The sequence below is a fragment of the Chiloscyllium plagiosum genome, chromosome 15 (assembly GCF_004010195.1).
Source record: "Chiloscyllium plagiosum isolate BGI_BamShark_2017 chromosome 15, ASM401019v2, whole genome shotgun sequence".
NCBI lineage: Eukaryota > Metazoa > Chordata > Chondrichthyes > Orectolobiformes > Hemiscylliidae > Chiloscyllium > Chiloscyllium plagiosum.
This window is the reverse complement of record NC_057724.1, coordinates 77,904,938-77,917,749: the sequence shown is the minus strand read 5'-3', so window position 1 is coordinate 77,917,749 and position 12,812 is coordinate 77,904,938. Positions and strand designations below refer to the sequence as shown.

Sequence of the window (12,812 nt, the reverse complement as noted above, 5' to 3'; positions counted from 1 at the left end):
ATGCCTCTAGGAATTCCCTGGCTGTTCTCTGTTTGGCTTGTCCTATAATAGTAGTGTCATCCACAGATTCTATCAACAAACACATCGACTTGGACCCAATATACTGGCCACTGCAGCGGACAGCTGAAACTGACAACTAGAAGCAGCAGAGACAAACCACTATAAATGCCGGAGGAAACATCACAGAAGCGCTTCACAAGAGGCTCCCAAGCACTGAGGATGTCACCTAGACAGGGGACGAAAAGTCTGCAACACAAATTCCCAGCTCGGCGAACAGAACCACAACAACAAACTAACCAAAGTAGAGACATCATAACAATTTATCAAAGTGATACTGTCAAAACAAGACAATAAGGAAGATTTGACAGATACAGAACAGTATGGTGGGGTTACATGTAGCATGACATGAACCCAAGATCATGGTTTACGCCGTTTTCATGGGTATGGAACTTGGCTATCAGTCTCTACTCGGTGATTCTGCATTGTTGTATATCTCGAAATCCAATTTGGAGGATACCTTCCCAAAGATCGCTGGCTGAAAGCCCTTGACCATTGATGTTTTCCCCAACTGGGAGAGAACACTCCTCTCTGGTGATTGTTGCACGGAGTCCACTCATCTGTCTTCGTAGCGTCTGCATGGTCTTGCCAATATATCATGAATCCATGCCTGCAGCATGTGAGACAGACAACATTGGCCAAGTCACGAGTATCTGCCATGTCCGTAGTGGTCTTCTCACATGTGATGGTGATATCCATGTTGATGATCTGATATGTCTTGCAGAGGTTGCCATGGCAGGGTTGTGTGAAGTTTTGGTCAATGTTGTCCTAAAAGTTGGTTGCTTGCTGCCAACAGTTTCTGTTTCAGGTTTGGCATATGTTTGAATGTGAGAAGTGGAGCTGTAGGGAAGACCTTGGTGAGGTGCTCATTGTTATCAATGACGTGTTGAAGGCTGTGAAGAAAATGGCGTCGTTTGACCTAAACAGACAAACGTATCAACTTGTCCCACTGTGACACCAACCATGTCTTATGCACTCTTTCTGACTATCATTATTTTTATCCCTATTCTATAATCCATATTCTCAACTATGTAAGACCTTTCTGGTTCTGTAAGCAACACAGTAATAGGCAACAAATCTATTATGTTCTTGTCTATGATATTTACCCAGGATGTACATTTAATTCTGTGTACAGATTGAATAATGTTTGCAACAGGACACAGCCTGGTCATACTCTTCACTTGAAACATGACTGATTATTTTTCTCCTAACCATCAATTAGTCCCTATACAGGCTCTGGATAAATCTCACATCTTCTCTGTTAAAGTTCACATTTCAACAACACATTTATTAACTTTTGTAAATAAACACAATCACTTTGTTATTGCCTATGAAGCATGTGAAATCGTCTTGGTTACCCTGAGATATTTGTCAAAGATTGTTTTTGAGTTAAATATCCTGTGTCTTATTTCTACTTCGGATGTAAGTCCAGATTATGTTTCATCAATCTCTGCTTCAAGTCTGTTTGTACTTCTTGATTAGGATGTGGGATACCTCTTTAATGTGATGACTCATTAGGATTATCATTCTAAAATATTGCACTCCACTGCTTTAGGGCAGCTGTACAGGACATTGGTTAGGCCATTTTTGGAGTAATGGGTACAACTCTGGTCTCTTCCTGTTGATAAGATGTTGTGAAACTTGAAAGGGTTCAGAAAGGATTTACAGGAATGTTGCCAGGGTTAGAGGATTTGAGCTATCAGGAGAGGCTGAATAGGCTGGGGCTGTTTTCCCTGGAGTATCGGAGGCTGAGGGGGGACCTTATAAAGGTTTATAAAAATTATGAAGGGCATGGATAGGATAAACAGGCAAGGCCTTTTCCCTGGGGTGGGGGAGTCCAGAATTAGAGGGCACAGATTTAGGGTGAGAGGGGAAAGATATAAAATGGACCTAAAGGGTTTTTCACATGGAAGATGGTGCGTGGATGGAATGAGCTGCCAGAGGAAGCGGTGGAGGCTGGTACAATTGCAGCATCTAAAAGGCATCTAGATGGGTATATGAAAAGGAAGGGTTTTGAGGGATATGGGCCAAGGGATGGCAAATGGGACTAGATTAGATTGGGATATTTGGTCGGCATGGACGAGTTGGACTGAAGTGTCTGTTTCTGCGCTGTACATCTCTATGACTCTATGACTCTAAATAACGTGCATCACAAGTCAGTTGGAGTGGATCCCTCTGATCATACTTGATCACAAATTTGTTACGTGTTTTCAGTTAGCAAATAAATAAATGCGTAAATAGTAGCAACTGAATAAGCTGATGGAAATGTGAGTGGGGGCTGTGATTTGGAATTCTGTCATGTAAGTATTTGTGATCTATTTGAGATATTTGTGAGGTGCACAGCACCTCTGCAGCATTTTATTGTTCATTCACAGAATATGCTGGCTGGGCCAGCATTTTTTGCCAATGCCTAACTGCTCTTGAGAAGATGCTGGTGAGCTGCCTTCTTGAACCCCTGCAGTCCATTTGACTTAGATGTAACCAAAGTGCCATTATTGAGGGAATTCCAGGATTTTGATGTATCAACACTGAGGGAATGGTGGCTTGGAGGAGGATTTACAGGTGATGATGATCCCATGTATCTGCTGCCCTTGACCTTCCAGGTGGTAGCGGCTGTGAGTTTGGAAGTTTTTCTCCAAGGGTCTCTGAATTTTTGCAGCACATCTTGTAAATGGTATACGCTGCTGCCTCAGAGTGTCAGTTGGAGGGACTGAATGTTTGTGGATGTGTTACCAAGCAAGCAGAATGCTTTGTCCTGAATGGTGTCAAGCTTCTCAAGTGTTGTTGCTGGAGCTGCACTCATCGAGGCAAGTGGACAGTATTCAGTCACACTCCTGACTTTTGCCTTGAACAGGATTAGGAAGTTAGGAGGTTAGATACTCACTGCAAGACCCCTCACCTCTGACCTGCTCTTGCAGCCACTGTATTTATTTGGCTAGTCCAGTTCAGTTCTGGTCAATGGTAAGCTCCCAGAAAGTTGATAGTGAGGAAGTCAGTGAACGTCTAAGGGTGATGGTTAGGTTTTCTCTTGTTGGATAATAGCATTGCATGGCTCTATATTTTCAGGTTTGTAATCTACCCTACTCCAAGCAAAATCAAAGATGTAAAACAGTTGTGACCCTACAAGATAAAGAAGACCAACTAAGATCTCCTCAACATCTAGGCAACATAGATTTGAAAGTTTGCTGCCTAGCATAGCATCTCATTGAGGAAGACATATCATTTGCATGGCAGGAAGACTATCAATATCTGCTCAAGTGCCTCAAACAAGCATTGTCAGCAGAGAATTGCTGCAGTACTACAACCCGAGGACGGAGTCACTCCTGGAAGTCAACACTTCCAAGGTGGCAAACCAATTTCATTTGGATCAAAAGATTTACTATAAGAACAATCCAATTATTACAAAATGGAGAGTGAAACACTTGCTCTTGTATTTGTTATCACATTAAGCGACTCATTGTGGAAACAGATCACAAACCAATGGAAATAATTTGACACGAATCATTGCCAAGTCCATTACCTTTTATGATAACCTCTGGGAAAAGTACAGGGCAATTTGACTTTGATGTCCACTACAAACCTAGTACCAAAATGGTAAGGAGAAGTGAGGACTGCAGATGCTGGTGATCAGAGTCAAAGAGTGTGGTGCTGGAAAAGCACAGCCAGTTAAGCAGCATCCGAGGAGCAGAAGAATCGATGTTTCGAGCATAAGCTCTTCGAGCTAAGAAGAGCTTATGATCGAAACATCGATTCTCCTGCTCCTCAATGTTACTGACTGCCTGCGCTTTTCCAGAACCACACGTTTTGACTACCAAAATGGTCAGTTTGGCCATTCTAAGCACATTGTCAACCTTAAACAAGGATGGAAATATTCCTTTGGACTTACAACATGAACAATATGGACAAAGTTTAAAAATGTGTTGAAAATTGATCTGTTGCATTTAGACCAGAATTACTTCAACCAGCTTCAATCAGAAACAAATAATGACCCACAACTAAAGCACGATAGAGTTTTCACTGAAGGGTGACCTGATAACCAAATGTGCACCACTCTTGGATGATTTTGAACTTACAGATATGAACTTTATCTCAAGCGGTGTTATCTTCAAGGAAAACAAGTGCTTATGCCCAAATTTCTGTATAGTTAAAACTACCATAAGGATATATTGGTTAGATCATGATGCAGTCTATTAGTCAGGGATTAACAGTGACATCACAAAGTTGTTGACAATGTGCAAGGCATGACAGAGCCACCACCATAACAAGAATCACTACACCTGCATGAGAGTCCATCAGTCCCTTAGTCCAAAATCACTAGAGATCTATCTCCTGTGAATAGAGTCAGCTTCACCTTTGTTGCTAATTATTTCTCCAAATTTCCAATTGTTACACAACACTTCAAGCATGTCTGTGGAAGTTTTGTTGGGTGAGCCACATTCAGTCTGTTATGATCTAGGCCAGACCCCCTCAAAACAGTTCAAGAAGGTAGCCCAGACACTAACTTTTCTAGCTGTTTAGAGCAGGTGTAACACAGATATTCAATTGTGATGCAGCAGGTCAAAACCCCTTCGTTTTAAACAAAACAGAATTTATTTATAGAGTACCAAATTAAAGAGAACATAATACAGTATAACTTAACCTATCTGAAAACCCAACAGAGTGTCCTAACTTAGTGATGCTGTCCAAATACATGCAACAATCCCCATAAACACCTCTTGGCGAAAAAGGTAAAATGAAACACAGGGTCTTGCAGGAAAGAGGGAGAGAGATGGCAGAGAATTTCAGTATGGAACACCTTCTTCCGTGTAGCTGTTTATTTGATCAACAGCCTCAGAACTGACTGCTTGCTCTGACTAGCCAGACTGCAGAAACCCAAACCATACCCAACTAGAGAAAGCTGAACTGGGAGAACTGGCCACTCCCCTTTCACTGTACATGTATTTTTTAAACTTCAAAGCTTCTTCAAGTAGATAAACGCAGACAAAACAGAACCTCTGTCTTTATCACCCGTCTGAAAAAAGAACCCAATGACAACCTAACTTTGTTAGAGGAGCAGCATCATCACGAGTCTGTTCAGTGCAATAAGACTGGATAGGCAAGGAAATTTTTCACTGAAATGTAACAAGTTGAGGGGTGACCTTATAGAGGTTTATAAAATCATGATGGACATAGATAAGATGAATAGCAAGGGTCTTTCCCTAGGATGGGGGAGTTCAAAACTAGAGACCATGTTTTTTAAGGTGAAAGGTGAAAGATTTAAAATGGGCATGAGCGACAATTTTTTTTACACAGTGAATGGTTTGAGTGTGGAATGAACTGCCAGAGGAAGTGTTGGATGCAGGTACAGTTACAACATATAAAAGATATTTGGACATGTACATAAAAGTTTGGTGGGATATAAGCCAAATGCAAGCAGGTGGACCTGGTTTAGTTTGATAATGTAGTTGTTGTGGACTAGTTGGACTGAATGGTTTGTTTCCATGCTGTATGACTATGATTCTATGACTCTAAGACATTTCTGACAATGGGCTACAGCATTTGGGCAGACCTTTCAGCAATATGTGCGCCGAATGGGGAATGATCTATGTGATGTCTTCACCACAATACTAAAGTCCAAGTCTTAAATCATTCATCCTGAAATGTAATACAACGAAACAAAATAATATTCTTCTTCAACTTCAGAGCTATACCTCTGAAAAAGGGGTTACCATTACCAGCAGAGATTGTGCTAGAGTGGAGGGGAGAATGATCTTGTAGAGACACCAATTGTCAAAATTCTTCAAAATGCAGAATGCATGTCTTGAAGATGCATGACCAGCATTTAGGTGAGGAATCACCTCAACTGCATGTAGGACAAAAGGTCAGAATCACACATTCCACAGTGGGAACACAGCTACCTTCAGAGATTTTCAAAGTGCACAGTGAGACCCGGTTTCATGGAGTCATGGCATCTAATGGAGCAGCACTGGTGAAGAATAGAAGTCAGGGAAGTGGAGTGTACAACATGACAATAGTATATAGTGAACATGAAAGATGGAGGGAGGATAATGCACAACCAGTAAATATACTTATAAGCAAAGCTGAGACTAAGGTTTGCATTTGATAGAAAGGAGCAATGTTGTGAAGTTGTGAAAACAATGGCAAGAAAGAAAGCACTTTTCCCAACCTCAGGACTTTAACTGCTTCAAAATCAAAGTTTGCATGAAGATTGTAGCTTGGGTGACAGTTGCTGTAGTTGGGGGTATGTTCACTGAGCTAGGAAGTTGATTTGCAGATGTTTTCTCCTCTGTTTATGTGATATTTTCAGTGCTTTGGAGCCTCCTGTGAAGCGCTGCTGTACTGTGTCTTCTGGAATGTATTTGGCTCCAGTCTTTCGGTTGTTGGTTCCAGTTGTTCGTTGCAGTGTTCAGTATATTGGGTCCAGGTCAACATGTTTATTGATGGAGTCCATAAATGAGTGCCATACCTCTAGAAATTCTCTGGTTGCCCTCTGTTTGGTTTGTCCTATTATCATAATGTTGTCCTAGTCGAATTTGTGGTCCTTGTCATCTGAGTGTATGGCTATTAGGGATAGCTAGTCATGACATTTAATGGCTCGTTGGTGTTCTTGGATGTGGATTACAAGTTGTCTGCCTGTTTGTCCTATACATTGTTTCATGCAGCCTTTGCATGGAATCTTGTTTTAGACATGATGGGTACAGGGTGCTTTGTTCTGGTGAGTTGTTGTCTGAGTGTGCTTGTCAGTTTATGGGCTGTCATGGATCCCAGTGGGCAGAGAAGTCTGGCTGTTAGTTCCGAGACATTTTTTATATAAGATAGCATGGTCAGGGACCGGCTGTCCCAAGTAGCCGTACATGTAGATGACAAAGACCACAAGGTTGACTGGGACAACACTACGATAATAGGACAAGCTAAACAGAAGACATCCAGAGAATTTCTAGAGGCATGGCACTCATTCACAGACTTCATCAATAAACACGCAGACCTAGAACCAATATACCAACCACTGTGACAAACAACTGGAACTGGAACCGGCAACCGGAAGCATCAGAAACGGAACCAAATAAATTCCAGAAAACACAGTACAATAGTGCTTCACTGGAGGCCGCAAAACACTGAAGAAGTTACCTAGACAGGGGACAAAATGTCTGCAAACCAACTTCCCAGCTTGGCCAATATACTCACAACTACGGCTTCAAAGTCAATTAAGTACATCTGAATGTAATCATTGTTGCCATTTTGGAAATGCAGCCGCCAATTTATTTACAGCAAACTTCCACAAGTAGCAATGAGATAAACAACCAGATAATCTGGGTACTGTATTTTTCAGATGCTGATTGTAACATAAATGTTGGCCAGAACAAATGAGAATCCATCTGCTTGAATGGTACCACACAACCTTTCAGAGAGTTTGGAGGGAGGGGTGCCCTGTTTAATGTCTCAATCAAAAGATGTCCAACAGTATTAGAGATCCTTCAAAGTGCTTTGGACCATTTGTCTAGATTATTTTTTCAAATCACAGCTTTCCCACATAAGGGCAAGGATACACCGGATTACACTGCTACAAATAGACTTGAAACAGAATACCCCAAGGCCTTGTACCCAGTGATTTCAACAATGCTAACATGAAGAGTGTGCTACCAAGATACCACCATCACTTCTCCTGTCTTACCAGAGGCCAACACACAATTGCTACACAACCCACCACCCTATCTCCTGCCCCATATGCTTGAAAATCAGATCGTAAGGCTATTGTTTTTCTCCTGGCTTACAAACAAACTCTGAAGCATGAGGATATGGTACAGAAAGTCCTACCATGCTGGTCTGAGGTAATGGATGAGCTCCTATGTGACTGCTTGGAGTAGGTGGATTTGTCCATATTCAAAAACTGAATGGACAACCTAAATGAGTTTGCCACTACTGTCACAGACTTCATCAGTAGGTGTGTAGAGGACTGCATGCCAAAGAGTGTTTCCCAACTGGAAGTCATGGATGAACCAAGTGATCCACTCACTACACATTCAAGTAGGCAAATCCTGACTGATACAGAAAATCTAGGTACAACCTTTGCAAAGCCATCAGAAATGCCATGAAACAATATCAGACAAAACTAGAGTCCCAGACTAACCACACGAACACACATCAAGGCTTACATGATATAATGGTCGACACAATAGCCTCCCACATTGCCATCATCCTCTACATGTCACCTACCATAGCAACAAGTCCATCTCCCTGGCCCTAAATCCATCCCTGGAACATCTGGATATGAAAGACACAACCTATGTTAGACTCCTATTTATTGACTTTAGCTCCCCTGTCAACAGTATAATTCAAACCAAACTCATCTCCAAACTCCAAGACCTAGAACTGTGCTCCACCCTCTGCAACTGGATCCTTGACTTCCTTGACTTATAGACCTCAATCAGTAAGGATAGGTGACAACAACGGTGGTGGAGTAGGCAGTGTTCCAGCTCCTGAGCCAGGCTTGTCCTCTTTGTCTGCTGTTTCCTTTTTTTCTTTCTCCTTCACCCCTTGCTGTGCTTATAGTTACCTGGCAAAGAGAGCACTTCAGCAGGAAATGGCTTCGGTGGGCTCCGGAGTGGCGGTGGCATTTTCAGAGGCAGCATGGCTATAGACATAATCAGTCAGCCTGGGAAGTCTGGAGCGGTACTGTCGCTTCCTCGTGAAGTAGGCCCCTGATGACCGAATGACTCGGGCTGGGAATCCTGGAGTAGGTCACTATCTTGACAGCATGGCATTGGCTGGTGTAGCTCGGAGTGGGACAAGCTCTCAGCAGCATGGTGTGTGCTGGTACGGCCAGAGTGGGACACTCGGTGGCATGGTGTGGACTGGGTAGGCCAGAGTGGGACACTCCCAGTGGCATGGTGTGGGCTGTGTAGGCCAGACTGGGAGACTCTCAGTGGCATGGTGTGGGCTGGGAAGCCTGGAGCAGGGGTCTGGTGGCAGCATGCTGTAACAGCGGAGAGGCAAAAGCTGGACTCTCTTTAATTTATCTTTCTTTATTTTACTCTGTGAACAGTGCTGATGTACGAGTGACAGTACAGACTTTTCAGTGTATTTTATATTGAATGCACATGACAATAAAGGATACTCAATTCAACTTCCTCCCCAATAATCCTCAACACCAGTGCCTTGCAAGATTGTGTGCTCAGTCCCTTACTATACTCCTTTTACACTCACGACTGTGTGGCTAAATTCTGCTCTAACGGCATCTACACATTTGATGATGAAACCAATGTCATGGCTTGGAGCTTTGACAATGTCGAGACAGAGTACAGGAAAGAGATAGATAGTTTAGTGACATGGTGTACAATTTCTCCCTCAATGTCAGCAAAGAAAGGAGCTGGTCTTCGACTTGAGGAAATGGAGTGGAGGACAAGTCTCTGTCTGTATCAGTGGTGCTGGCGTGGAGGTTGCCGAGAGCTTCAAATCCCGAGGAGTAACTACCACCAAAATCTGTCTTGGTACATCCATGTTTCCACAACAGACAAGAACGCACACCAACGCCTCTACTTCCACAGAAGGGTAAGGAAATTCAGTGGGTTAACAATGAATCTTACTCATTTTTATAGATCGACCATAGAAAGCCTATTCCATTGGGCTGAAGATACAATGGTTTGAACACAAGTACCAACAAAGTCAAGAACAATTTCTTCCTGGCTGTTATCAGACTTAGGCACAGACCTCTCATATATTAAAGTTGATCTTTCTCTGCACAATCTCTGTAGCTGTAACATTATATTCTGCATTATGCTCTATTACCCCGATGTACTTAAATATGATTTGTCTGAATAAAACACAAAACAATACTTTTCACTGTATCCCAGTACATGTGACAATAATAAATCAAATCAAACCTATTACCCACTGACACACAACTGACTTGAGAGTGCAGTGATCTAATTCAGGATAGTGATGACAAGTGCATGGAAACCACTGTATTGTAGGTCATTCTAATAGTTTTGGGCAAATTGAAACTGGGTTCCAAAGTCTTACTGGACTCAAAACTTTAACACTGTCTCTATCCCCAGATGCTGTCAGATCTGTTGAGTTTTTCCAGCTTTTTTTTCATTTTAGATTCCCAACATTTTTTATTGTTATTTAGAATTGGGACTGGCTTGATAGAGCTTGTGAGGGTAGTGAGGAAAGTACTGTATTGGAAAAATTAAGCTAGGAAACATGAGGGTACAGATGAAATGAGACAGACAGATAGAAACACCAGAACCATATGCAGTTTTCAAAACAGTCTAGAGATCAGGAAGTGTTAGTACTCCTTCAACTCAAGACAGCTGCCAGGAATGAGAATAGTTTTGGCACCAAATGCATTTTTTATATGAAAGCTGAGAAGGATTTCCTTCTGTTGTATAAAATTATCAAATAAAACAGTGACTGGGCCAATCAGCACATTGGCAGGATCCTAATAAATGTAAAGCAGCTCATTTGACAGCATTTATACTGATGCAAAACCAGAAGGTTAAGCATTGGCTTTCACCAGGGTGAGTATGCAGGTGGTATAATTTGTTGCCATCATATTGACTGCTCGTTAGCAAAAGTAAGTTTGCCAAGAACAACTTTAATATGATAAAAGCATGGTTGTTATAGCCACCAATATTTAGCTGACAAGTGTCGAAACACCAGTCGCTGCCTGGTATTTCAATGCAGTGATTAAGTTCTTCACTCTAAACAAGTTAAAATAGAAACAAGATGCTGTTAGTAACTCAGCAAATCTGGCAGCATCTGTGGAGAGAGAAACATAGTCAATGATTCGAATCTATATGATTCTTCTTCAGAACTTGGATATGAAAGGTCAACTGTGTTTTTCTCTCCATAAATGCTGCTGGATTTCGCCAGCACTTTTGGAATATATTTCGGAATTCCACAGCATTTTGTTTTGATTACTCTATATAGCTTATTACCTGCATTACTCGAGTTGACAGAAAGGTTATATAAGCGGCAGGCAGCTTCGGGTTGGTTTAATTGGCCGAACTCAATTTCAAGCAAATGGCTTTTGCTAAAATTGCTTTCCCGGGGATGTCAGAAAAATCGAAAAGATATCACCCACTGCTAAGATTTTGGCTAAATTTTACTTTACAACTCGGAGCATGGGGATGGGGCGCAGTGGTGAAATATGGATTTTCAGGGGTGGTAACCAGGCGCACAGAACTTTTACATGTCCTTGTATCTAATGTATACTTTAATTGATGTAAAACTTTGAATATTCCAAAGAATGCAAACTATTTTTATAAAAATTCTATCTAGGTTGTGTTTCCATTCCCTCTGTCCATTTAAAAAGAGGATGGGCAGATGTCAGGGGAACTTGAAATCCTGCTTATTCTTTGAGTAACCAACTCCCTTGTTCCACAATCTTACCTTCTGATGGTGAATGGTCTTCTTCAATGACTGCGAAGGGTGGACCCTCCACATGATACACAGGTGACAATATGGATTCTGCAAGGGGAGGAATAACATTGAAGTGACTCGAGGTCTTCGGGTTAGTTTTGACATTGGGAATCCGCGAGGGAGTGGAGAAAACTCACTTACTGCTTGGATGCGAGCCTTGGACCACAGGCGCATTGGCTGTCTGTTGAACAGACGCGGTGAGTAATAGCAAGAGGAGTAGAAGAGGCATAGTAGCCATGGACAGTAGCTGCAGGGTAAAGCACATGTGCTGCCGGCCGCCCGTCTGCCCGTCCGCCCTTCAGTTCAATGTTGACACCTGAGCCCGCGCTCCCGTCACCTGGAGACAGCTTTGTCACGTCAGCGCGTCCCTGCCCCGTGCTCGATTGACCTCACTCGGGCAGAGCATTTCCGTGACGACCCACTGCCTGTACCTGGGCAGGTAGATCACCTGTACAGAGTACCTATGACTACCCAGCACCTGTACCTGGGAAGGTGGAGCACCTGTGCACTGTGCCCTGGCTACCCAGTACCTGTACCTGGCAGGTAGATCACCTGTACAGAGTACCTATGACTACCCAGCACCTGTACCTGCATCAGGTAGTTAGGTGTGCCCATAACTACTCATTGACTGTACCTGGCCCGGTGTAGCACCTGTGCAGTGTGCCCATGACTACCCATAGCCTATACCTGGGTAAGTAGTGCATCTGTGCATTGAGCCCATGTCTACCCAGTGCCTGCACCTCAACACCTCAACACTGTAGGTAAACACTTGTGTAATGTATCCATGTCTACCCACTGTAGGTAAAGCGTTTGTGTAATGTATCCATGTCTACCCACTGTAGGTAAAGCGTCTGTGTATTGTATCCATGTCTACCCACTGTAGGTAAAGCTCTTGTGTAATGTATCCACGTCCACCCACTGTAGGAAAAACACCTGTGTAATGTATCCACGTCTACCCACTGCTTGTACCTGGGCAGCTGGGAGAAAGTGAAGACTGCAGATGCTGGTGTCAGAGTCGAAATATGTGGCACTTGAAAAGCACAGCAGGTCAGGCAGCATCCAAGGAGCAGGAATGATGAAGGGCTAATGCCCAAAACATCAACTCCCCTGCTCCTAGGATGCTGCTTGACCTGCTGTGCTTTTCCAGCGCTACAAGTTTCGACTCTTGTACCTGGGCAGATACAGCAGCTACACCATTTATTCATTTAAAAAAAGGCATTGACTTTACCTGAGCATGTATAGATTGTAAAGTATCTGCAGCTACCTGATGACTGTATCTGAATAGATATAGGACCTAGAGTTTGTTTCCATAACTATCCACTGACTGTATC

General features: G+C 42.7%; 1 protein-coding gene across 1 annotated transcript in view; it reads right to left on the bottom strand.

Annotated features, from left to right (window-relative positions):
* The window catches only part of LOC122557459, a 170,559-nt gene extending 158,849 nt beyond the window's left edge, over positions 1 to 11,710 (bottom strand). Inside the window, exons 1-2 of the mRNA XM_043705218.1 lie at positions 11,623 to 11,710; positions 11,452 to 11,529 (exon numbers count right to left, since the gene is read on the bottom strand). Of these exons, the coding sequence (XP_043561153.1) occupies positions 11,452 to 11,529; positions 11,623 to 11,710 (166 nt within the window). The remainder of the gene's footprint in view (positions 1 to 11,451; positions 11,530 to 11,622) is intronic.
* Between the last annotated feature and the right edge of the window lie 1,102 nt (positions 11,711 to 12,812).